A 23,850-nucleotide genomic window follows, 5' to 3' on the forward strand; every position below is an offset into this window, starting at 1 on the left:
TCGTCCCTCGCCGTGTCCTCCCTTGAGCCGCTGTCACTGACTCACTTGCAACAACAAAGGCATGAAGCGTTAAAGTTAGGGTTTCCCTGTGCCTCCCTCTCGTGCTGCGACGTGTGAAGTCATCACGTCAACCCTCACTGTGTAGGTCTTCTAATGTCTGATCACTCTGATCACTTCTGTTAATGTCATCCATCAAATTTTTTGATAGCAATTTTTTATTATGTTTTTTACATGATTTCAATTTTTAAGAAGAACAATTAGTCAATTCTACATGAATGATTATCTATGTTATAGTTACGTACATGCTTTTTTTGTTGTTGTTGTTAGTCATTTGTAGCAATTGCATGATTTTTCTTACTTTTAAGTTTTATTTGTGTTAAAATTCCTTAACAAATCATGATTTGTTTTATTTTTTTTGTTTCTGTGTTACATCGGAAATTAAATTATCACTTTTATCTTATTGTGTTTGTACTTGTTGTAACAGAACTCAAAGAAAAATGATACCTAAAAAATACTCCTCCGGAAGTGATAAAAGGAAAAAAATATATTATATCGGAAATTAAATTATTATTTTTATCTTATTGTGTTTGTACTTGGTGTAACAGAACTTAAAGAAAAATTATGCCTAAAAAATACTCCTCCGAAAGTGCTAAAAGGAAAAAAAAACAATAGAAGAAAAGATGACTCAATCAATGAAAGGTTCTATGAATAAATTTATTTTGAAGAAAAAAAACAAAGCAAGAAAATTTGATTGATGATTTAAATAATCAGAGCACACAAGAAAATCATTCTGAAGAACAAATAGAAGATGTGTATATTGCAAATACTAAAAATATGAATCAAGACAAAAATAATAATGAGGAAGATGGAAACATAGATAATTCTCAAAATATATTTGATCCAAGAGTTTGGGATGACCTTGAAACGAAAATGAGGGATTTACTCGTTGAAAAATGCTCAATTAGAGAGGTTAATTTTGAATACCCTCATGATGAATTTGGTAGACATTTTTCCTCATAGCATTATAATAAAGTGCTTTCAAACAAAACAAATCATGGAAGAAAATGGCTAGTTTATTCAAAAGAGTTGGATAAAGTATTTTGTTTCTATTGTAAACTTTTCAAAACACTGCAATCACGAAGTCAATTAGTAAAAGGGGCATGTAGAGATTGGAAACATCTAGGTGAGAAATTTAGAGAACACGAACAATGTCGTGAACATCTTGCTAATTTAAGATCCATGGTGGAGTTAAAGGTGACATTGAGGAAAAATGAAACAATTGACAAAGAATTGCAGGAACAAATTAAAAATAAAACATACCGTTGGAGAAGGGTTTTGACAAGAATTGTAGCAGTAGTAAAATGTTTGACTAAAAATATCTTGACATTCCGTGGAAAGAATGAAAATTTGAAAGATGATTTAAAAGATAATTTCTTGGGCTTGATTGAGATGATTACCGAATTTGATCCTATAATGCAAGAACATCTTCGGCTCATTAAAGGAAAAGAAATTCATCATCATTACCTCAGTCATAAAATTCAAAATGAGTTGATAACAAATATGTCATTAAAAGTGAAAAGTGTAATCATTGAAAAAGTCAAGAAAGCAAAGTATTATTCGGTGATACTTGATTGTACTCCTGATGCAAGCCACAAAGAACAAATGACTTTAATATTACGGTGTGTTGATGTGTCATATATTCCTGTAAAAATTAAGAAGTACTTTATAGAATTTCTGAATGTTGGAAACACGAGTGGATTAAGTCTTTTCAATTAATTATGTGATGCATTACACTCTCTTGGCCTTGATATTAATAATCATTAAAGGATAAGATTATGATAATGACTCTAATATGAAAAGAAAACACCAAGGCGTTTAGAAAATATTGTTCGATATAAATCCGAGAGCCTTTTACTTGTCATGTGGTAGTCATTATCTTAATTTGATTATTTGTGATATGGTAAAATCTTGTGTTAAAGTAAAATCTTTTTTTGGAGCATGTCAATACATGTATTATACAGTGTTCTCCAATTCTACAAAACGTTGGAGTATTTTACTTGATTGTTTGGATAATTTGACACTTAAGTCTTGTGCACCGCGAGGTGGGAAAGTCATATCAAAAGTGTTAAAGCCATTAAATCACAAGTTGAGCAAATCAGAGAAGTTTTATTTAAAGTAGCTGATTTAACTGATGATGCAAGATTATCAAGGGATGCTAGATTGTTAGCAACACATGAACTTAGCAGCTTTGAATTTTTGTTAAGCTTGGTAATTTGGTACGATATTCTCTACAACATAAACTCGGTCAATAAATCCTTACAATATGAAACGATGCGAATTGATGTTGCGGTGAAACAATTGAAAGGGCATGTTTCTTTTTTTGAGAATTGTAGGGGAAAAGGATTTGCATCAGCCATAAATTCTACTAAAAAAAATTGCTTCCAATATAGGAGTTGATCCTATATTTCCTGAGCGACGACAAACTTCTAGAAAAAGACAATTTGATAAGATTGTTAATACTGAAAGAGAACCATAAAAAGCTGAAGAATGCTTTAGGGCTGATTATTTTCTTGTTGTGGTAGATATTGCTCTTATGGAGTTGAGGAGCAGATTTGAACAATTGAATACTTTTGAAGAGATGTTTGGATTCTTGTTCGATGGAGAACAGTTAATGGCATTTGATGAAGATGATTTGAGAAAATATTGTGTGAATCTTGAATCTGCTCTAAAAAAAGGATGATATGTCTGATATTGATGCATATGATCTACTTTTGGAATTATGAATATTGCAAGAAATGCTATCTCTGAAAGCATATGACAAATAAATCTTAAACAACCATTAAAATTTTAGAGTTTACATTAAAAATGGATAATTTCCCTATGATCGTGAGTGCCTATCAAATTTGACTGACTATTCCTGTGACTGTAACATCAGCTGAAAGGAGCTTTTCAAAGTTAAAATTATTGAAATCTTATTTGAGAATTACAATGAGTAAGAAAGATTGAATGTCTTAGCAATCCTTTGCATTAAAAAACATATTGAAAGATATCTCATATGACGATATAATTGATGACTTTGCTTAAAAAAACGCAAGAAGAGTACATTTTAAATGATTTTGATTGTTGAATAAGTTATTTTGAAAAATAATGTAAAATGTTATCTAATACATAGTTTCTTCAATTACATATTTTGATTTACTTTGATATTTAATTAATTTTTTTAATATATATTTGATTTTTCAAATTAATACAAGAGGATCCAAATGGCAAAATTTATAATTGTGCTCCGAGCCTAATTTTTCTGAGAACCACCCCTAATCATTCAGACTCCAACTCCGGATTTGTTCGGCGTCTTCAACATCAGCTTCATATATCGACACGACATCTCAGCCTCATACAAAATTGACGATCGCCTACATTTTGAGATAATCAGTTAAAGTCGCACATAAATAATCACTGTTTTTGTGACATGCACGGGCAATATGGATAGAGATCCAACACTTGATGGATAGTTTGGCATGCCTGGGCAACATGAACCTCAGTACAAGTCACTAGCTCCAAGTGAAAGGCTTGGTTTAAAGAATATCAACTTATATTTAAAAAATTAACTAAAAGAATATCAACTACTAATCGAATGAACAGCTGATAATGCAATTCAAATTCTAAAGCAGGTTGATAATCTGTCATGCAGCAAACCAACCCACAAAAGGAACAAGCAGTTCAACGCTTCAGTTTCAAAGATTCATCAATTTCCTACACTTAAATTCTGCACACACAAATCAAAGAACAAAACGGAAAAAAAATAATTCTCAGCAAAAAAGATACAGCATGCAAAGGAAGAAAACAATTCCCAGCACTAAAAAGTAGCTGTCGAACAACTCGACCAATCCATCGAAACACTAAAAGGGCAGTAGCAGAGGCAGAGTATGTCTATGTTTCTGTATTTAGATGTATATGTACTCGAGCTTCATTTTCTCGGGTCATAGTGTTTTTTTTTTAATGGGCAAGTTTCTTGTCTTTCTTGGCCTTCTTGCTGCTCTCTTTCCTCAGATCATAGTGTTTTTTTTTTGAGTGAGCAAAGTTTCTTGTCCTTCTTGCTGCTCTCTTTCCTCAGATCATAGTGTTTTTTTTTTTGAGTGGGCAAGTTTCTTGTACTTCTTGCTGCTCGCTTTCCTCAGGTCATAGTATTTTTTCTCTGAGTAGGCAAGTTTCTTGCCCTTCTTGCTGCTCTCTGCATCTTTTTATTGTCCTTGAACTTGAGCTTGTTAATTACGAGGAGCATTTCTGTAAAACAGAAATAAAACTGCATAAAATCATTTTTTTCTCCTTAATTAAATATAAGAAAAGTAAAATTTTATAAATAATTGTGGAATGCCAAATATTATAACAATAAATAAAATTTGTAATTATTATAAATTTATAAATAATTATAATATTTACGACCTTCTACCACTCCCTCTTTCTTGTATATAAACTCCTAACTCGAATTCGGCATCGCGTTTCGACACAGCGATCACTCCCTCTCCATTCCAGTCTTAGGTTGGAAGTTAAGTCTCCGCGTTCATCCTCTGGTAAGTCCGTATTTTATCTGGCGTTCTGTTGAAGATCGATCTTTCTTTTTTTCGCTGTTCGATGTCTGTCATTCTAACTAATTTAATCGCCTAACAGCGCTCTTTGTTCATCTGATTTCTCTATTTTTTTAGTTTCTTGTTTATTTTATTTGCCGTGCCGTTGAAGATCGATCTTTCTTTTGTTTCTCTTGATTGGGTTGTTGTTCGATTTCTGCCATTCTAACTAATTTAATTGCCTATCAGCTCTCTGCGTTCATCCTCTGGAAAGTCCGATTCTCCATTTTAATAGGTTCTTTTTATTTTATCCGACATTGCTGATTAGTATGCTGTCCAATTTCTGTCATTCTAACTAATTTGATCAAGAACATCAATCTTCTTCTTTGCTTCGCTGAGCTATGGTGGGTTAAATTTGTTTTTTATCCATATTTATAGAAGAGATTTTAATTTTGTTTGTTTTTTATAGCTTGATCAGAAAAATGACCGGCAGAGAAAGCAAAAAGGATAAGGAAAGCTTGGCAAAAATATTAATGATGCAGTAATGAGGGTAAGCAAACTAAACTTGTAAGTATTGCTTATTTAATTTCTTAATTAGCTGGTGTGAGATTTAAACTCTAAGAATTATTTATTTAATTTACCAGTTAAATTGCATAACTATTTTCTGATCTTCTGGATTATGATATTAGGTGATATATGAGTCTAATAATGATTTGTACAGATCTCCTCAGGTCATAGTGTTTTTTCTCTGAGTGGACAAGTTTCTTGCCCTTCTTGCTGCTCTCTGCACCCTTCTGTTGTCCCTGAGCTTGAGCTTGTTGATTACGAGGTTGCAGAGAGCAGCAAGAAGGGCAAGAAACTTGCCCACTCAGAGAAAAAACACTATGACCCGAGGAGATCTGTACAAATCATTATTAGACTCGTATATCACCTAATATCGTAATCCAGAAGATCAAAAAATAGTTATGCAATTTAACTGGTAAATTAAATAAATAATTCTTAGAGTTTAAATCTCACACCAGCTAATTAAGAAATTAAATAAGCAATACTTACAAGTTTAGTTTTTTCTGATCAAGCTATAAAAAACAAACAAAATTAAAATCTCTTCTATAAATATGGATAAAAAACAAATTTAACCCTCCATAGCTCAGCGAAGCAAAGAAGAAGATTGATGTTCTTGATCAAATTAGTTAGAATGGCAGAAATTGGACAGCATACTAATCAGCAATGTCGGATAAAATAAAAAGAACCTATTAAAATGGAGAATCGGACTTTCCAGAGGATGAACGCAGAGAGCTGATAGGCAATTAAATTAGTTAGAATGGCAGAAATCGAACAACAACCCAATCAAGAGAAACAAAAGAAAGATCGATCTTCAACGGCACGGCAAATAAAATAAACAAGAAACTAAAAAAATAGAGAAATCAGATGAACAAAGAGCGCTGTTAGGCGATTAAATTAGTTAGAATAACAGACATCGAACAGCGAAGAAAAGAAAGATCGATCTTCAACAGAATGCAAGATAAAATACGGACTTACCAGAGGATGAACGTGGAGACCTAACTTCCAACCTAAGACTGGAATGGAGAGGGAGTGATCGCTGTGTCGAAACGCGATGCCAAGTTCGAGCTAGGAGTTTATATACAAGAGAGAGGGAGTGGTAGAAGGTCGTAAATATCATAATTATTTATAAATTTATAATAATTACAAATTTTATTTATTGTTATAATATTTGGCAGTCCACAATTATTTATAAAATTTTACTTTTCTTATATTTAATTAAGGAGAATTTATTTCGTATGTTTTATTAGATATTTGAGTGGAGCAAATGGATTTTAATTGGGTTTTTCACAACACATTAAAGCCATTGACATGAAGCCCACCTTCGCCGCCCTCTTCTTTCACCGATCCACCGTGTCCCCGATGATACCGTACTCTACGCCATCTACCCCGATCTCCAGACCGCCCATCCCCCACAGGAGGACCTCTCCGCCCTCCGCTCACTCGACCTCCACTCCCTCCTCTCCCCCCTCTCCAGTGGCTACGTGTGACAGCACGAACCCTTCGCCCTCTCCCTCCGATCCTCCCTCGACGCCCCATGGGTCCTCTGCCACTCGCCCCCTGTTCCCCACCTCCACGGCAAACTCTGCTTCGGCGACTCGATGACGAATGGCTCGTTGTCGCCCTCCTATTCACCGCACTTCCGCCGTTCCCTCCCTCACCGCTCGCGTCTGGGACTCCGATGGCGAGTTCCTCCTCATAGAAGCCGCCTTTGCTCTTCCCCGCAGGCTCGAACTGGATACGGCTGGCAATCCCATTTTTATCCACGATGGCAAGCTGCACATCGTTCCAAAAAATGTCTTCCTGGACACACCCTCTCTCCTAGACGCTCTTGCAGCGGTCTGGAGCGAGGAGATCGATACCGGAGCCCCCGACGAGGTTCAAGCTTCGATCTTCAGGAAGATTTCTGGGTATCCGGAGAAGGCTAGGGCCAATATGCACAGTCGGTTTTACCAAATCAATATCTGCCCTAGCGATATCAGAAGTCTATGGTCACGACTGAGAATCAAAAGTTAATTATTTGGGATTTTTTAGATTTTATTATTCATTTCAAACAATAAAAAATAAAAAGAAGTGAAGTGGAAAGGCATGGACCAATGGACGATAGGACATACCTCATTCTTTATATGCTTTATAGCATCATAAATAATAAAACCTTCTTTTCCAATGCTACCTGTAAAAGTTGAAGATACTGAACATTTTTTTCTTTAACATATTAAATATGTTCATTAACTTGATTAATATTAGCCAGTCAGAATATCCAGCAACAGATCATGCAAATAAAGAGGTGAAGCAGAAAGACTGCAATCACCACTGGCCAATCACAATTTGATTGCGATTAGCAACTCTCTAGAATATTTCCATAGATTAATTTAAGCTAATACACAGATACGTCTAAATTTTGTCCATTCATATGTTAGCAAAAAAAGATCTGTTGTGCAAATAAGAAACACACCAAACAATCTAACATTATATTTGCGCCAGAACACCAAAGCCATAATTCAAAAGGCTAACGGTGAGCAAACTGAGGATTAGAAACACCAAAAGCACTAAATCAGAGCTAAAATATAGAACCTTATTCATAAGGAGTATGTATGGAAGAATAGCCAAGATTACTTTCAGTGAGTTAGCCTAAATCCTGCATAATAAACTGAAATTCCTAATTTTTATAATGGAGCATTGGTTTCTATTCCTAATTGTACACATATCAGGGAAATTTCATATACCAAGCTTCACTTCGCAAACTCTGGAACGCATATTGAAGGTTATAAAACTATGGTGAATTTTCAAAAAGTGAGTAAACCATGGGGTTAAAATGAAATATTCACATAATATATGTAATGCAAACAACACAGTATCTATAGGTCTATCTTGTGAAAATATAGACCGCAAAAATTGACTCAAATTTGAGCATGTCAGTTTTCCTTGATTTAGGTAAAAGCGAGAGAAATGGTAAAATGGCTTCTTACAGTTTGACCATCATCCCGTGTTGTTCTAGTCGAATTAATGTAGACAAAAATAGGTTCTTTTGCATCCATCCATTGCAAGTAAAGCAATTGTGCAATCACGAGCTCTGTAACAACTGGCACCAACTGTCCACAATAGATGGGTTAGTTCAACAGGAATCATATCTATCATGTCAAAAGAGTAGTAAAAGTGAAGATGGTAAAGATTAGAAGAAATATAATGACAGAATTCATAGCATATCCATCACCTATAATATAAATTTCTCTGCTACATTTGCAAAAATCAGAAATAGAAATTCAACACTCTTATTGTGATTATCAAGCTTCTTCATTTAATAAGTTATGACAGTGACATCATAGCAAAACCATCAGCTATTAATTAAAAGCAAAAGAGATTAAAATTCAACAACCACATTCGGACACTCAACATTTCCCCTACTTTCCATTTTTTTCAATGATGACGTAGGTATTATAGTAAATAAAAATTCCAAGGAATAAGGATGAAGTTGTAGAAGTGCAAAGATTGACCTGAGAACTATAATATTATAATTAATGCTCCATAGAAGATTGGATAGTCAGAAAAAATGAAACCTGTTCAAAATAATGAATATGTGATTATTGTTAAAAAGAAATTGTTTATAGTTGAAGGAAATTTGATTTAACATACTGGAAGGGGGAGTAGGAGAATATATGTGTGCACAAAAGTTTTATATTTAATAAATGAAAAGAAAAAGGCAATACAAATTGTTGGCACTTGGACCATGTGGTTGATTACTTTACTTGCACACAGACAACAAAAATTGTCAAGTAAATAATTCTATTCCTCACTATACTAAAAAACAATAAGGAAAAGTAAAAAGTTGGTACTCTCCTAACCCTTTATTCCGTCTCTTCTATGACTTCATGACGTACACTAAAACCGATTCAAGTCCTCCAATGTTTTTGATGTCATATGTCCAATCTTTTATACATGGTGGTAATTTATGTTATTCTGATTCAGGTATTATTGTTTGACACAAGTATGGGTCTGGGTATTTGCAATCTCATTTTCTACAAGCTTAACTTGTCAACTGGTTAACAAGGCTGTTGATGTTCAACTTGGAGTGTTAATGTTGAATGTCCAATAAGGGCACAGTTGGTAAATGAAGAGTATCAGAGGAATATCTTTCCTGATAGCACTTAGTACAGGAAGTTTGCCATACTTATTGGCACTACCATTTTATGGGCCACCTTTTGATCCATGAAAAGTGCATTTCTCAAGTGTTTTTCTTCTTGAACTTTGTAAAAAAAAATATATTAGTATTGACAAGAAATCTCAAAAACTTCATGGTGGGAAAACATTTCTCATTTCTGAAACAGTAAAATCCATTAGGTGATGACAAGAATATAGCTATCAATCACATGCAATTGAAAATTATGCTTCAAGACTGACCGGCATGCCAATGTAGACAACTCGTCCATGAAGAAGTAATGACGGCAAATCTGGGGGAGGTGTTCTTGGTCATGTTCATTATAAGAAACAGAACGTTCTACCTAATCAAGGTTTATAAAACAAAAACCATAAGTATATTGAAAAAAATAAACTTATATTTTCTAATTAAATAAAGAGGAAAAAAAACAAAGCAACTTTAGAATTTAAAAAAAAAACATGGCAATAACATGTAAGCAGAGAAAAACTGAGGTTATTTGAAATTGCAGATACAATGATTATAGCTCACCATTAATTGTAGCAAAAAGGAAATAATATGATGTGATATTTAGAAGAAGAACCAATCTATGCCAATTTTTATTGAATATACCTACTCAATATATAAAGAATAGGCTATATAAAGAGTACCAAAAATGCAACACCATAAATATATCCAGCAACTTGTGAACATAAAAACAAAATAATCTAACACACAAAGGAAGAGGATCAAGATTCAAAATACCAATGTCAGTGCTGGAATTGATGTTGTTGCAGAAAGGTAAGGTCATTGTTGCTATTTTAAACTTTTACATAGCTAGGAAATTCAATGCTGATGTTCTTGTTTAACTATATCGGCATTTATATTTCATTCTGCCAATAATGAAACGAGGAAAATATTTTGTATGAGGTACTTTTTTGCTGCAGCATTTAAACACAGCTAACTTCAGTGATTTTATTCCATTGTAGTTAAATTATTTCCTAAGATGATACCTAAGATAGGAAAGAACTCTTATGAATGAAAAGTGAGAGAGATTATGCTATAATGAAAAGGAAGAGAGTACTTCTGTTAATCAAAAAGCTAAACAATCTGACTATAACATTTAAATTGTCAATGTAAACTAAAAATAATGATTTGATATCTCATGTCATGCCCAATGTACCAAGCGACATGGTCGAAACTTATTGTTCACATAAATTAGCAAAGATTGATAATGCTCAACAAAGATAATTTACCAAGTATTTAGTAATGGTAATGACTGTCATGTTATGTTGCCACTCAATACCTCTTAGCATGCTAAAATATGTGTCGAGATAAATTGAAATATTGTTTGTTATTTCTGCAGTTTGGGTTCATTCAATACAACATCAGAACTATATCATTCCAGATCGGATACAAAGTTAGCTTAGATATATAGTTGTGTTTCTTTTTTCTTCTTCTTTATCTGCTTCCTTCTTTTGCATTCAATTTTTCACCAGCACCTTATGTCAAAACATCAGCATAGTACCAAATTAATATCGTCCCAAATAAAAATTGAATTTCAGCACGGCTTGATATTTTGAACGTTGCTAAAAGTTACAATAGTTATTTCCTGAACATGAAAGACACCAAAACAGGTGCTTGTAATGTAGACACCAAATTTATGGTACTAATAAATCAAATGTTTGGAATGCAACTAGTGCATAGTTATATTACCAAAAAATCTAATGTAGTACATAAAAGGATAGCCCGGTGCACGAAGCTCCCGCCATGCGGGATCCCGAGGAAGGATTCATTGTATACAGTCTTACCCTGCTTTTTACAAGAGGTTGTTTCAAGGATTCGAACCCGTGACCTTTTGGTCACAAAGCAATTTACCATTGCGCCAAGGCTCCATTATAGATTTCCATAGATAAATAAACAATGTTGCAGAAACTTGAAAACAATTCTAAAACACATCCAATGAACTCAACTAACATTTACATAAAAAGAAAGAAAAACTCTTTTTTTCTTATATGGCAGTTGATTCAAACACCAGAATGTTACAGTTTTTTGTTGCTCGAGGTGGTATTACAAACAACTTTTACCCTTGCCACGACCATTTGAAAATCTTCATCCAATTCCCTAGCTAACTCAACTGAACCAATTGCTATTTTCCTTTTTTTAAAACAAAATTTCACCTATCAAACTTACTAAGATAACCCATTTCCATCTTATAAGATAAATTCTTTCCTTTTTAAAGGAGAAAATCCTTACAAATTAAACGTTTTGTAATAACCTACAATTTTATGTTTATGAACGCTCTCGTTTCCATCACTGCGGACCTCCCAGAAGATTTGTTCCGGTGCTGAATGAAAAAACCACAAATCCTCAGCACCCAAATTAATACTTCGAATTCAACGAACAGAAAGATAAACTATACGATCCATCTATTCGTACCTCCCATAACATTCAATCCTGATCCCGGTATAAAAAACTTTTTTTTTACTCAAATCGCCCGGAATTATAATTAATATTTCAAAATATAGCAGAATAAAATGAAACCGATCTAGAAAGTACCTGTGCTGGACTAGCCATGAGCGTCGGGGAGGCAAAGAGATCGAGGTAGGGCGGCATGTCGCGATTGCCGGACGACGCCAAAGCCAAAGGGTCGGGTGCGGCAGCAGCCGCTTCGGCCAGCTTGGAGAGGAAGGGATCGCGGGGGTTCAGGGGAAGCATCGGCTGCGGCGCCCTTGCTGCCCTAATTTTGAGGGGAGCAGCAGCATCGGCCGACATGGAGAAGGAAGAGGAAGGAGGAGAGGAAGACAAACCGGAGGGAACGAAAGCCAGAGGCATCCGAGGCGAGAGGAAACGGAAGCTTACAGCGCCGCACGCCATCGCCGCCTTCTTGTCTTCGCCTCGACTGACGACTGAGGACTTTCATAACTGAGGGACTTCTTGAAGGCCAGGCTGGCCAGCGAAAGATAGATCGGATATCAACTCTTGGAAAAACAATATATATATAAATTGTATTTTAAAAAATATCCTCATAAAAGGGTAAAAATCATTTTTGTTATTTTGAAAAATAATAATAATAAAATTAAAAAGGGCACTCATTTTTCTCTCTAAAATAGCTTTATTGCTGTTGTATTAATTTTGGTCGTTAAAATATATTGAAAATACTCTTAAAAATTCAGTTCAAATTATTTTAATATTGATTAGAAATGATTAAATATTAATTAAAATTATTTAATTTGGTAAAAATCCATCAATTCATTATTCCGATTGGTATTAATGCAGTGGTTAGACCTCCACGGAGATTTCAAAATTTTCAGAATTGAGACTTAACTAAGTGAATTATATAGGATTATCATCATGACCGATGGGATGTGTCCCTAAAATTAATCTGTTCAAAAAATAAAATACATTATGTCAATTAAAAATAATAATAATTTTAATTAAAACTATTTATGTCTTAAGAATTTTGATCACTACTAAGTCACAATAAGTTTAACTAAAGCTGTTACAACATAAAAAAAAATATTTTTAAAATAAAATAAAATATTGTTTAAATATTTTTCAAAATAGAATACTCTTTTAAGATGAAAATAAAAGACACTTATTTTTACAATATCCAAAATATGTTTTTAAAATATTTTTTAATTTTCAGTAATGTTAATTTGATATTTAAGAAACTAAAATTCAAGTATGAGTAATAATACTCATTTAATAAATAGATTAAAATTTCTAAATCCAACGTTCATTAATCACGCGACCTCACGATAATTTTTCACTAACCATCTAAATAAATTGGGAAAATACATATAAAAATCGATCAACCTTGTCAGATTCACTACCCATTAAGAAACAAATGATTAACTAGATTTGATAACATCGAACGTAGAATAACTAACTCGATCTTATGAAAATTTTTCAACAACCATCAAGATAAATCAGAAATGTGCACATCAAGTCCGCTACTTATTAAGAAAAAAAATCTCAATAATACATTACGATTGAATTTCGAACTCTAAATCTTTTATCTATCACCCTACCCCAAATAAAATACTGATTAGCCAAATCATGTAACGATGAATACAGGGTGACCGGTTTTAAATCCAACATGATCCAATTGCTAAACAAGGGTTAATTACATCTATATAAATTATAAATATTTTTTTTCCGGTTTACACGAAAAATGTTATATTAAATTAGAGATCGAGCCAATTTTTTTTATCACCCATAAACCTAAATATTATACAATAATTATAACATTAAGTCATACGAATATAAATCAAAATGTATTATGTTTATCTCAAAAAACAACATTAAATCGCTCTTATTTTGTAAAGTAAATACACTAAAATTTATAAAAGTAAATCTCCATTTCTTTTAAAATACCTTCGAGAATTTTAAATCATCAAAATACTCCTAATTATTTAAATTTGCTGATAGTTTTAGCAAAGCCTTCTTTTAATCAAAAAGAAAGAGAATAATAAGAAGAATGTTGAACCTTCAGACTACAAACCCACAAAAATTGATGGGATCCGACTATAAGAACAAGTGCAATACCGTGCTGGATGACAACTAAAATTCAGCATCTTGCGAGCTAGTTAGATGCGAACCTCTTCGTGTTAGTCATCGAATTGAGGCGTTGATTGTACAAACAACTCTTCCTCATCTTCTTCTTCCTCGTCCATGGCACCAACCCAGTTACTAGGATAATGCTGTGATAGGGGATTCGTATCGGCATCCGCCCTTTCTGCAAAAGGAAGCAAATTGAGTGAAACCAGTGAAGCATAAAGCAGCAAATAACTAGTAATTGTAGTTCGAAAGACTCGAGTTTCTAAATATTTTTGTTCCTATAATCAACTCTTCCTCTGTTCCTCACCTCTCTGGTTGGATTCGAAGCGCTGTTGTCTGAAATTTTATCGGAGTAAAGGGAAAACTCAGATATCTGATATGGAAGGACATCAAAAGATTGAATGATACTCAATTTTCCATGTTTCCTATGCATATCCCTGAATGCAGGTTGCAAACGAAAATGCCCAAGTCAAATGATAGAATCTGTAGATTCACATGATAATACAAAATTACTTCGAGGATCACACCAACAAATGATCTTTCAATAGCAAAAACAAACTTTTTTAATCAATAGATGATTACCATAGAGTAGCAATGTAGCATGATCACTATATTTGATGTTAGGAGGAAGGGTAACTAGAAAAAATTATGATCAAAACAAAGCAAGCAGACGGAGTAGAGACGGGGAAAAGAAAAAAAAGGATGGCCAGGACAATATCTAGATCCATTGTCAGTTTATAGTAAGAACAAACTATGCATTTATTTTAACTATAGAAAAGAATATGAAGAAAACAGTATGAATTGTCCTCGACAGATTGCTCCAAGTGATCTACTACTGTGGAGAAAAACAAGAAAATGTCTCCATTATCAGGGTTTTTTACCTGTCCCATGTTGCAAATTATTAGCTCGAGATGACAAAACATATAGTATGTAGTATATCAGTGCCATCTAACTCATTAGCTGCTTGGTAATGCAAATAGGTTATGCAGAGAAGTATATCATCGAAATTGGACTTGCAACTATAGATCAGTTCCTATAATCAAAGATAAAAAAGCAGTATTCAGGATACACATCCAGCGTGTCTTCCCTCAGGTTGGGTGCTCTCTGATCATTTGTCGCATAATGTGTTCCTCTATCATTAGGCATGCTAGATCTTGGATTTCCTTCAACTGGAGCTTGATTTTCTCTGGCATTACCAGAACTTCTGGCAGCACTACCTGTTGAGAAAAAAATATAAGATACTAAAATTGACACATACATTTGAGACTCATTGAAGACCAAATAGATAGACCTGAGAGTTCAGACCAGATTTTGGTGTGATTAGAAGGATTATTAGAAACTGGTAATGCATTAACATTACAAGCCGTTGAAGGATCTGATTGTGGCACTGGAGGAACAGATGGTTGCTCTAGGCCATCATTAAGTTGAGATACTAGCATGGTAGCAAGAACTAAGGTTGCATCAAAGTCTGAATTTGTTCCATCATCAAACCCAAATTTTGGTGCCATTAGAATAGGTCTTCCTTCCAAAGAATAAAGTTAGTAGAAGGATGATTTCATAGCAAAGCAATAATGCTAATAAATCTAGAAACTTACTCCCCTGCTTTTTTGAAAAAAATATGGATGTCAACTTCACACCCTTCACAAAATGTCAGAAAAGCCTATTTTGAAAGAGCATATATACCATAATTAGACAAGTTGCGTCTAGAAAGTCAGAGGGAAGCAAAAGGAAAAAAGCTTCTGCTAGTTGAAGCATTGCAGTGCAAAAGGTCCAACAGAATTACCAAGTCTTAAAACAACCAAATTGAAGTCCACATTCCTATCAAATAATAATAGGATTAAGACCCCATATAAAATGCTTATATATAAATATAACACAGTGTTAGAAGTTCCTTTTACACATTTTTGGAATGAATGAATCATGTCATGTAATTTGTTTCCTGCATAATGGTTCAAGTATGAATCTGAATTCTGTTTCTTTTTCTCTCTAAATTAATTTGATTTTCTTAGCTTCTAGATGCATTATTCTCTTTCGCAGGATGGAAACCAGTTCTTTCACCATTTAACTAGTTTAACAACTACAATGAATAAGTCGATCTTCCAACAGGAGGACAAAATAACAAAGATGACCGGCACTAACAATACAGCATGAAAGAATTCAAAAGAGAATAAAAAACTGCAGAACACCTTCAATTCCTTCATGCTGAATGTGATATCCACGGGATCTCCAATGTGTGTATACTGCAGAAACTCCTCTGCAGGATCAATCCAAAGTTGCGTGTGCAGTGTCGCGTCACTATGATCTGCAGAAAGGAAAGAATAAATTGACCAAGTAAGCAATGCAAAAGCGAATCTCGTCCAGAACTCCAGGAGAAGAATGTACATACAATTAGAAAGCTAAGGTCACACCTTTAGAAGGATCTACATAGCTTCGAAGCTCCACTGCCTTCCCTCCAATCTCATCCCCATCGTCTGATGGAACTACCAACGAATCGGTCGCAATGACTGTGATTTCCTGCATCGACGATTGGAAATTGGCAAGCAGCCTAGCGAGGTCACGCGGCCGTACAGTGAGACTGCTTGGGAACTGCCGTCGGTCGAGCGATAGGTGCTGGCTATCGGGATCAACGTTACAGGTGATCCAATAGGTCTTCTTGACGCCTGAAATCCACGCGGAATAAGAAAGGGCCGATTAAGGAACGATTTTTTTTAGGGCAAGGCAAGAAGCGGAGCGGAGGACTAACCGTTGATGCAGTGGAGGGTGCACTGGAGCTTGGCAGCGTCCGGAGAGGAAAGAGCGGCGTCGAAGCGGTCCATTACGGCGGCGGGAGTGCGGAGTACGGAGCAGAGGGATTTCAGGAGGACGCTACAGCGGGTGGGAGGGGAAGCGAGGGAGTAGACGTCGAAGGCAGAGGGAAGGAAGGAGACGATCTGGTAGGCGGATCGGGAGGCGTTGAGAGTGTGGAATTCGAGCTGCGTGAGGGGGAAAAGGAGATGGAGTCATAGGGAGAAGCGAGAGGGCTACAGATAAGACGAGAGGGAACCTTGGAAGAGGAGGCGAGTAGGACGAGCTCAGTGCCGACGCGCGCGAGGCAGGTGATCGAGCGGGTGAAAGTCTTGAGGGCGTTGCCGCTCAGAGAGAGCTCCATGGCTGGTTTGGTCGAGGTCTGGACGAAGAGGAAGAGGAGAAAGAAGGGTTTTACAGTGATGGAAGAATTAAATAATACCCGACCCGAACGAGGAGAATATGAACAATTATCAATACCCGATATCTGATTCAAATATTAAATTAAATAATATATGATTTTTTTTTCTAAAATCTACTATTTTTGTTGAATATTTATATTAGGAGAAGGTTATATATAAAAATAAAAATAAGATGTTAATTTTAATATATTTTTATTGAATAATAATAGTTAGATAGAAAGAAGAAAAATTATAAATATAGAAGATATTTGATTTTTTAATAGATATAGAGATGGAGGATATAGAATCCGATCCGAATCTGACTCATTGTCATCTCTATTTCTAATGTATCGGAGCCGCTTTTGGAGAATATCTAATTTCAAAATAATTTTTTGGTTCAGACATGACCTAGTCAAGTCTCTCACTTTCTCTCTATTGTGTGATATTGAGGTCGATACTTACCCTAATAATCTTGGCGGTCGACTATAAGTTGACACTGTAATTTATCACCTTTCACATAGCCTAGGGATGTGTTGTGAGAGGAGTCTGGGATGAACATAGTCATCTTTGCTACAATGAGATCCATACTTATCATACATTTTCTTGCTGTTATAAACGCGATGCCAACACGGATGAGACCTAAAATAAATAATAGAGGGTATGGTTGGACTTTTGCAGCCTCCGAAATCCTCGAAATCTAACATGGGTCCAATCGTACTTGTTTAGGTCGATGAGTGAATGATGTGCATAGATTATGCATATTTTTAAGTATTATTTGTGGTACATTTACTTGTATTTCATGAGCATGATTTATATTTTCGCATCATATTTCATTTTGATTTAATTGATTTTACTCTTTTGATTTGGAGATCTTCTCTTTTCGTATTTTGATTGATAAAATGGATTTTTGGAACAAAAATGGAGCATATTGGACATTAGAGGAAACTTGGAGAGAATTCAACAAAGCAAGGTTGTGCCTTATTCAGCCAAAGCATGGTTGTGCCTCATAAGCACGACGGTGTCTCCCATGAATTCGTACATTTACTTGCATTTCATGAACATGATTTCATTGTTTTTACTTCTTTTGTTCGGAGATCTGTTTTTTTTTCCTTTTTGTATTTTAATTGACATGATGCATTTTTAGAGCAAAATTAAGCATTTTGGACATTAGAGCAAGCTTGGAGAGAATTCAGCTTAGAGAGAATCCAGCAAGACAAGATTATGCCTTATTCTGCCAAAGCATGGTCATGCCTGTGAGCCTTATTAAGCCAAAGTACGGTCATGTCTCACAGGTATGCCCATGTCTCCCATGAGTTCTAGCATGCGACACGATCCGATCGTACTTCCCAAACACAACCATGCATCTTTCCATAGCTCAAAACAGAAACCCCCATGGTTCAGTCATGCCCATGAGGTATGGTTGTGCCTTACTTCACCGAAGCTAACACAACACAGTCATGCCAAAAAGGCACAACCGTGTCGCATCATTTAGGGTATGTGTGGGGACCTATAAAAGGGGAAGAAAATCTCCTTTTCAAGAGGAGAAGGGTTTTCCCTTCAAGCAAACTCACAAGATCTATTTTTGAGGGAAATTTCGACGATCCACCCACCATCCGAGCTAAGATTTCATCCAAAGACATCGACAACATCTTGCTAAACTTTTACTTCTCTTTTATTTTCGATTTGAGTTGTAAATTGCTATTTTCTATGACTTGTAGTTATATTTCTTTTGCTATAGAGTAGATTATTCATATTTTAGGATAAATGAAGTAATTGTGATGTGATGTTGATATATGAATTATGAATTTAATCATTTCCATATTCTACAATATGTTTATGTCTTTTTCTTGTTTAATTAAGTATATGTGTTGTATGTTTCGGTGCAATCGACCTCTGGGATTTCAATATTTGATAATATACCTAAATCTATTCAATTTGACCAAGGGATAATCCAAGCAGGACTTGATGTTTTGACTAGCAAGGAAAAGTCTTAACTTTCTTAGACAAGGGGAATACTTGGTGACTTAAGCCAACCCCTAGTGAGTGAAAGTTAGGTAGTGGAAGTTCTGGTGAGTGAAGTCAGACTTTAGTGAGTGAAGCTAGGTAGTAGAAGTTCTGATGAGTGAAGTCGGATCCTAATGAGTGAAACTAGGTGGTGGAAGTCCTGATGAGTAAAGTCAGACCCTAGTGAGTGAAGTTAGGTAGTGGAAGTCCTTATTAAAGAAATGATTCTAATTGATTGATAAAATGATTCTGATTGATTGACCAAATCAATTTAATTAAATGTGATTTCCTAAATATATTCTATGTAATTAATTCATATTAAATTAGGTCTTAGTTTCCTTATTTTATGTCTTGAGAAGTTGTATATATTCTTGTAATTGACTATTGTTCGATATATATAGAATTAATATAGTTTTCTCCCTACATACTTTCATGTTTTTCATGGTATCAGAGCCAAGTTTCTGAAAACAATACACTTTCGCTACAAAAATGGGAGAAAGCTCGAAGGAGAAGGGAGTCAACCAATCAGATCCTCTCTCTTTGCATCATTCCGACCACCCCAGTTTGATTCTCGTCTCCAAACCACTCGAAGGAAATAATTATGGGCAATGGAGTCGCGCGATGCTCATTGCCTTAATTAAGTGCAAAGAACAAAATTGATTTCATCAACGGGACAATCAAGAGGTCGGAAGAAAATCATGATACATTTCAAACATGGGAGCGTTGTAATCACATGGTACTTTCATGGATTCTTAACTCTATTGATTCTAACATTGCAAGTAGTATTATCTATACAGAATCCACAATCGATGTGTGGAATGATTTACAAGATAGATTTTCGCAAGGGAACGATACTTGGATTTTTAAAATTCGTCAAGAAATTATGAAACTTCGACAAGGACACCAATCTGTGTCAATCTACTATACCAAGATAAAAGCTCTTTGGGATGAACTATCTTCATACCACGACCCAATTACTTGCATTTGTGGTGGTCTCAAGGGCTTCGCTGAAAGAGAAGAAAAAGAACGAGTCATGCAATTACTTATGAGTTTTAATGATTCTTTTTCCATTATTCGAGGATCCATACTTTTAATGAATTCTCTTTCCGACACCCGGAAGGTCCATGCACTTATTTACAACATGAGAGACAAAGTGACGTGGCGGCCAACAGAAATAATTTTGGACATGTTGTGAATTTTGCACAACCCAAGACACAAAATCGAATTGGTTCTCGACGAGTCATCGAGGCAGAATCTCACCGTTCGACGAGCAACAAAAGGCTCTACTGTACCAACTGTGAAATGGATGGGCATACCATCGATTGTTGCTTCTATATTCATGGTTTTCCTCCGGGGCACAGATATCATGGCAAAGACATTAAACGGAAAGCAACAAATCTATAAATTCATCTGTTGTTCCCAATATGGAGAGGAGTGAAACCAAGTAGTTGACGTCAAAAGAATATGATCAGATTATGACCTTTCTTCGCAAAGACATCGATAATACTGAACCTCTTATCAATACCTCAGGTATCGATTCTATTTATGCAAATAATACATGGATTTTGGACAGTGGTGCTACTGATCATGTATGTAATACTCCACCTACTGCAATTAAATTATTCTCTAAACATGTTGTTGTGGAACTATCAAATGGAGGACATGCAGAGATAAAATCTATCGGGTCTAAGAAATTAAGCAACAATATGATTGTTGAGAATGTACTCTATGTTCCAAAATTCAAGTTAAACTTGCTTTCGATTAGCAAACTTACACAAGCTCTGGGTTGTAAAGTGACATTTTACCTTGATTATTGTGTAATGCAGGATTTAACTACGAAGAATACGATTGGGTTAGGCAAACAGAGTAATGACTTGTATTAATTTACAGTGAAGCTGATACCTCACCTTTGCAGCACCATCAACCATAAATCCAACCTCTGCATAAACGTCTTGGGCATCCCTCCATTCATCTACTCTGGTCATTATCTAAAACTATTCCAGATATTTCTTTAGAATCAAGCAATGTTTGTGATATTTGTCATTTAGTAAAATAGTCTCATTTACCTTTTTCCATTAGTAATATTTCCAGTCATGAACCTTTTGATCTAATACATTATGATATTTGGGGACCCCATAGAATCCACTCTTATTATGGAGCAAAATATTTTTTGACAATTGTTGATGATTATTCTCGTTATACCTGGGTTCATCTCATGTGTCAAAAGTCTGAAGTTCAATCAATTATCAAGAATTTTTTCTCTTGGGTCAAAACACAACATAATCGCCAAGTCAAAACATTAAGATCTGATAATAGGCTAGAATTTCTTTCTTTGCAAACCTTATTTGATGGCAATGCCACCAATTTTCATTGATCCTGTACTTGCACACCCCAACATAATGGAGTAGTTGAACGTAAACATCGTCATCTCTTAAATGTAGCTCGTGTCATTCACTTTCAAGCCAATCTTCCTTTGAAATTTTTGGGGGAACACATTAAATCAGCATGTTATCTTGTTAATCGTTTACCCACACCACTTTTATCAAATAAAACACCATATGAAAAATTGCATAATAAAATACCCTCTTATTCCCACTTACGGGTCTATAGTTGTCTTTGTTTTGCCACAAATCTACAACCCACTCATAAATTCGATGCTCGTTCACGACGTTGTATTTTTCTTAGGTATCTACCAGGGCAAAAAGGATATCTTCTCTATGATTTGGCTGACAAAAAAATGATTACTTCTCGAGATGTCATATTTTATGAAAATATTTTTCCATACTCAACCACGTCATATGATGACCAAGACGATATGCCAGTTTTGCCAAAGCCTACCGATAACGACATAGAGATACCTTTAATCACTCAACCTACACAAGATATCAATAATCCTACTCATAGCCACATTGACCTCCAACCCAATAACATGCCTACACACAACCCGAACACACAAGACGATATGCCAGTTTTGCCAAAGTCTGCCGATAACGACATAGAGATACCTTTAATAACTCAACCTACACAAGATATCAATAATCCTACTCATAGCCACATTGACCTCCAATCCAATAACATGCCTACACACAACCTGAACACACAAGAACAACCACATCAACTGAATGAAATTTCTCTACAGCCAGAATCACTACTCCGGAGATCTACTAGACCTAGTCGCACACCATCCCACCTTCGAGATTATCAAGTCAACCATACTCTGCCAGTCACTACCTCGTCTCTTCTGGTTAAATCCAGCACTCAACACCCATTATCAAGGTATGTGTCATATTGTAATCTTTCTCCGTCACACCGTACTTTCATCTATAATGTTTCTCACTTGGTCGAGCTAGAAACATATGAGCAGGCCTGTAAAGACCAAAAATGGATTGAAGCGATGAATGCTGAAATTTCTGCACTAGAAGCAAATAAGACTTGGTCCCTTGTTTCTCTTCCCACAGGACATCGCCCCATTGGATGCAAATGGGTATACAAGATCAAGTACAACTCTAATGGTACTGTTGAAAAATATAAAGCTCGTCTGGTTGCCAAAGGATACACCCAAGGAGAAGGTATTGATTACAATGAAACATTTGCTTCAATTGCAAAACTCACCACTCTTCGATGCATACTAGCTATTGCATCTGTTCGTGGTTGGGCCCTTCACCAAATGGATGTTCAAAATGTATTTTTACATGGCGACCTTGTGGAAGAAGTCTATATGCAACCACTCCCTAGTTTCCGTCGACAGGGGGAGTCACTTGTATGTCGACTTCATAAATCCCTTTACGGATTAAAACAAGCGTCAAGATCATGGTTTCAAAAGTTTTTTCTGCCATTACCAAGTTTGGTTTCCAACAATCACGATTGATTACTCACTCTTCACACAGGTGTGTAGAAATTCTTTTACAATCATCTTGTTGTATGTTGATGATATGATTATAGCAAGGAATGATCAAAAGGCCATCAACAATGTGAAAGCTTTTCTTGCAACTTGCTTTAAATTGAAGAACCTTGGAATGTTAAAATATTTCCTTGGAATTGAAGTAACTTGTTATAAAATGGCATTTCCATCAACCAACACAAATACACACTCGATCTTCTTCAAGAAGCAGGATTGGTTGGTGCAAAACCTGCTAAGTTTCCCATGGATCAATCCTTGAAGCTCGCCTCAAATAATGACAACTTACTCAAAGATCCGATGCATTATCGACGATTGATAGGAAAGTTGATCTACTTAATCATCACAAGACCAGAAATTTCATTTCCAGTCAATACTCTTAGTCAATTTATGCAAGAACCTTGACAACCTCATCTTGATGCAGTTCATCGATTGCTTCGATATTTAAAAGGTACACCAGGACAAGGATTATTTTTTCCTTCTAGAGGTGATTTAAGTCTGGTCGGGTTCTGCGATGCAGACTGGGGTGGAGACATTTCTACACGGCGATCAGTCACTGGTTATTGTATTTTTCATGGAAAAACTCTTATCTCATGGAAAAGTAAGAAACAAGTCACTACGTCTAAGTCTTCAGCTGAGGCGGAATATAGATTCATGGCTTCCACTACTTGCGAAGTAACTTGGCTAAGGTACTTATTACGAGATTTGGACAGTAATCATCAACAGCCAGTACTTTTATATTGTGATAATTAAGCAGCTATGCATATCGCTGCCAATCTGATTTTTCATGAAAGGATAAAACACATTAAGATAGACTGCCACATTGTCCGTGAGTGAATCGAAAAAGGAGAAATTAAGACTGCTTATGTGCCAAGTGAAAACCAGATCGCAGACATATTCACCAAGGCATTGGGTGAATCTCCATTTCGCACACTTGTTCAC

General features: G+C 35.4%; 1 protein-coding gene and 1 pseudogene across 1 annotated transcript; both read right to left on the bottom strand.

Annotated features, from left to right (window-relative positions):
- Window positions 1-6,354: 6,354 nt before the first annotated feature.
- LOC121997654 lies at window positions 6,355-12,226 on the bottom strand (annotated as a pseudogene).
- Window positions 12,227-13,647: 1,421 nt separating this feature from the next.
- LOC121997655 (cell cycle checkpoint control protein RAD9A-like) lies at window positions 13,648-17,056 on the bottom strand. The gene is made up of 9 exons (XM_042552181.1): window positions 16,865-17,056; window positions 16,565-16,793; window positions 16,230-16,481; window positions 16,008-16,123; window positions 15,417-15,481; window positions 15,113-15,339; window positions 14,891-15,038; window positions 14,129-14,157; window positions 13,648-13,999 (listed from the first exon to the last, which is right to left on the bottom strand). Exons 1-9 carry the CDS (start codon window positions 16,967-16,969, stop codon window positions 13,872-13,874), a joined length of 1,299 nt encoding a protein of 432 aa, XP_042408115.1. The 5' UTR covers window positions 16,970-17,056; the 3' UTR covers window positions 13,648-13,871.
- Window positions 17,057-23,850: the final 6,794 nt, after the last annotated feature.

This window comes from Zingiber officinale, chromosome 6A (assembly GCF_018446385.1).
Source record: "Zingiber officinale cultivar Zhangliang chromosome 6A, Zo_v1.1, whole genome shotgun sequence".
Classification (NCBI taxonomy): Eukaryota; Viridiplantae; Streptophyta; class Magnoliopsida; order Zingiberales; family Zingiberaceae; genus Zingiber; species Zingiber officinale.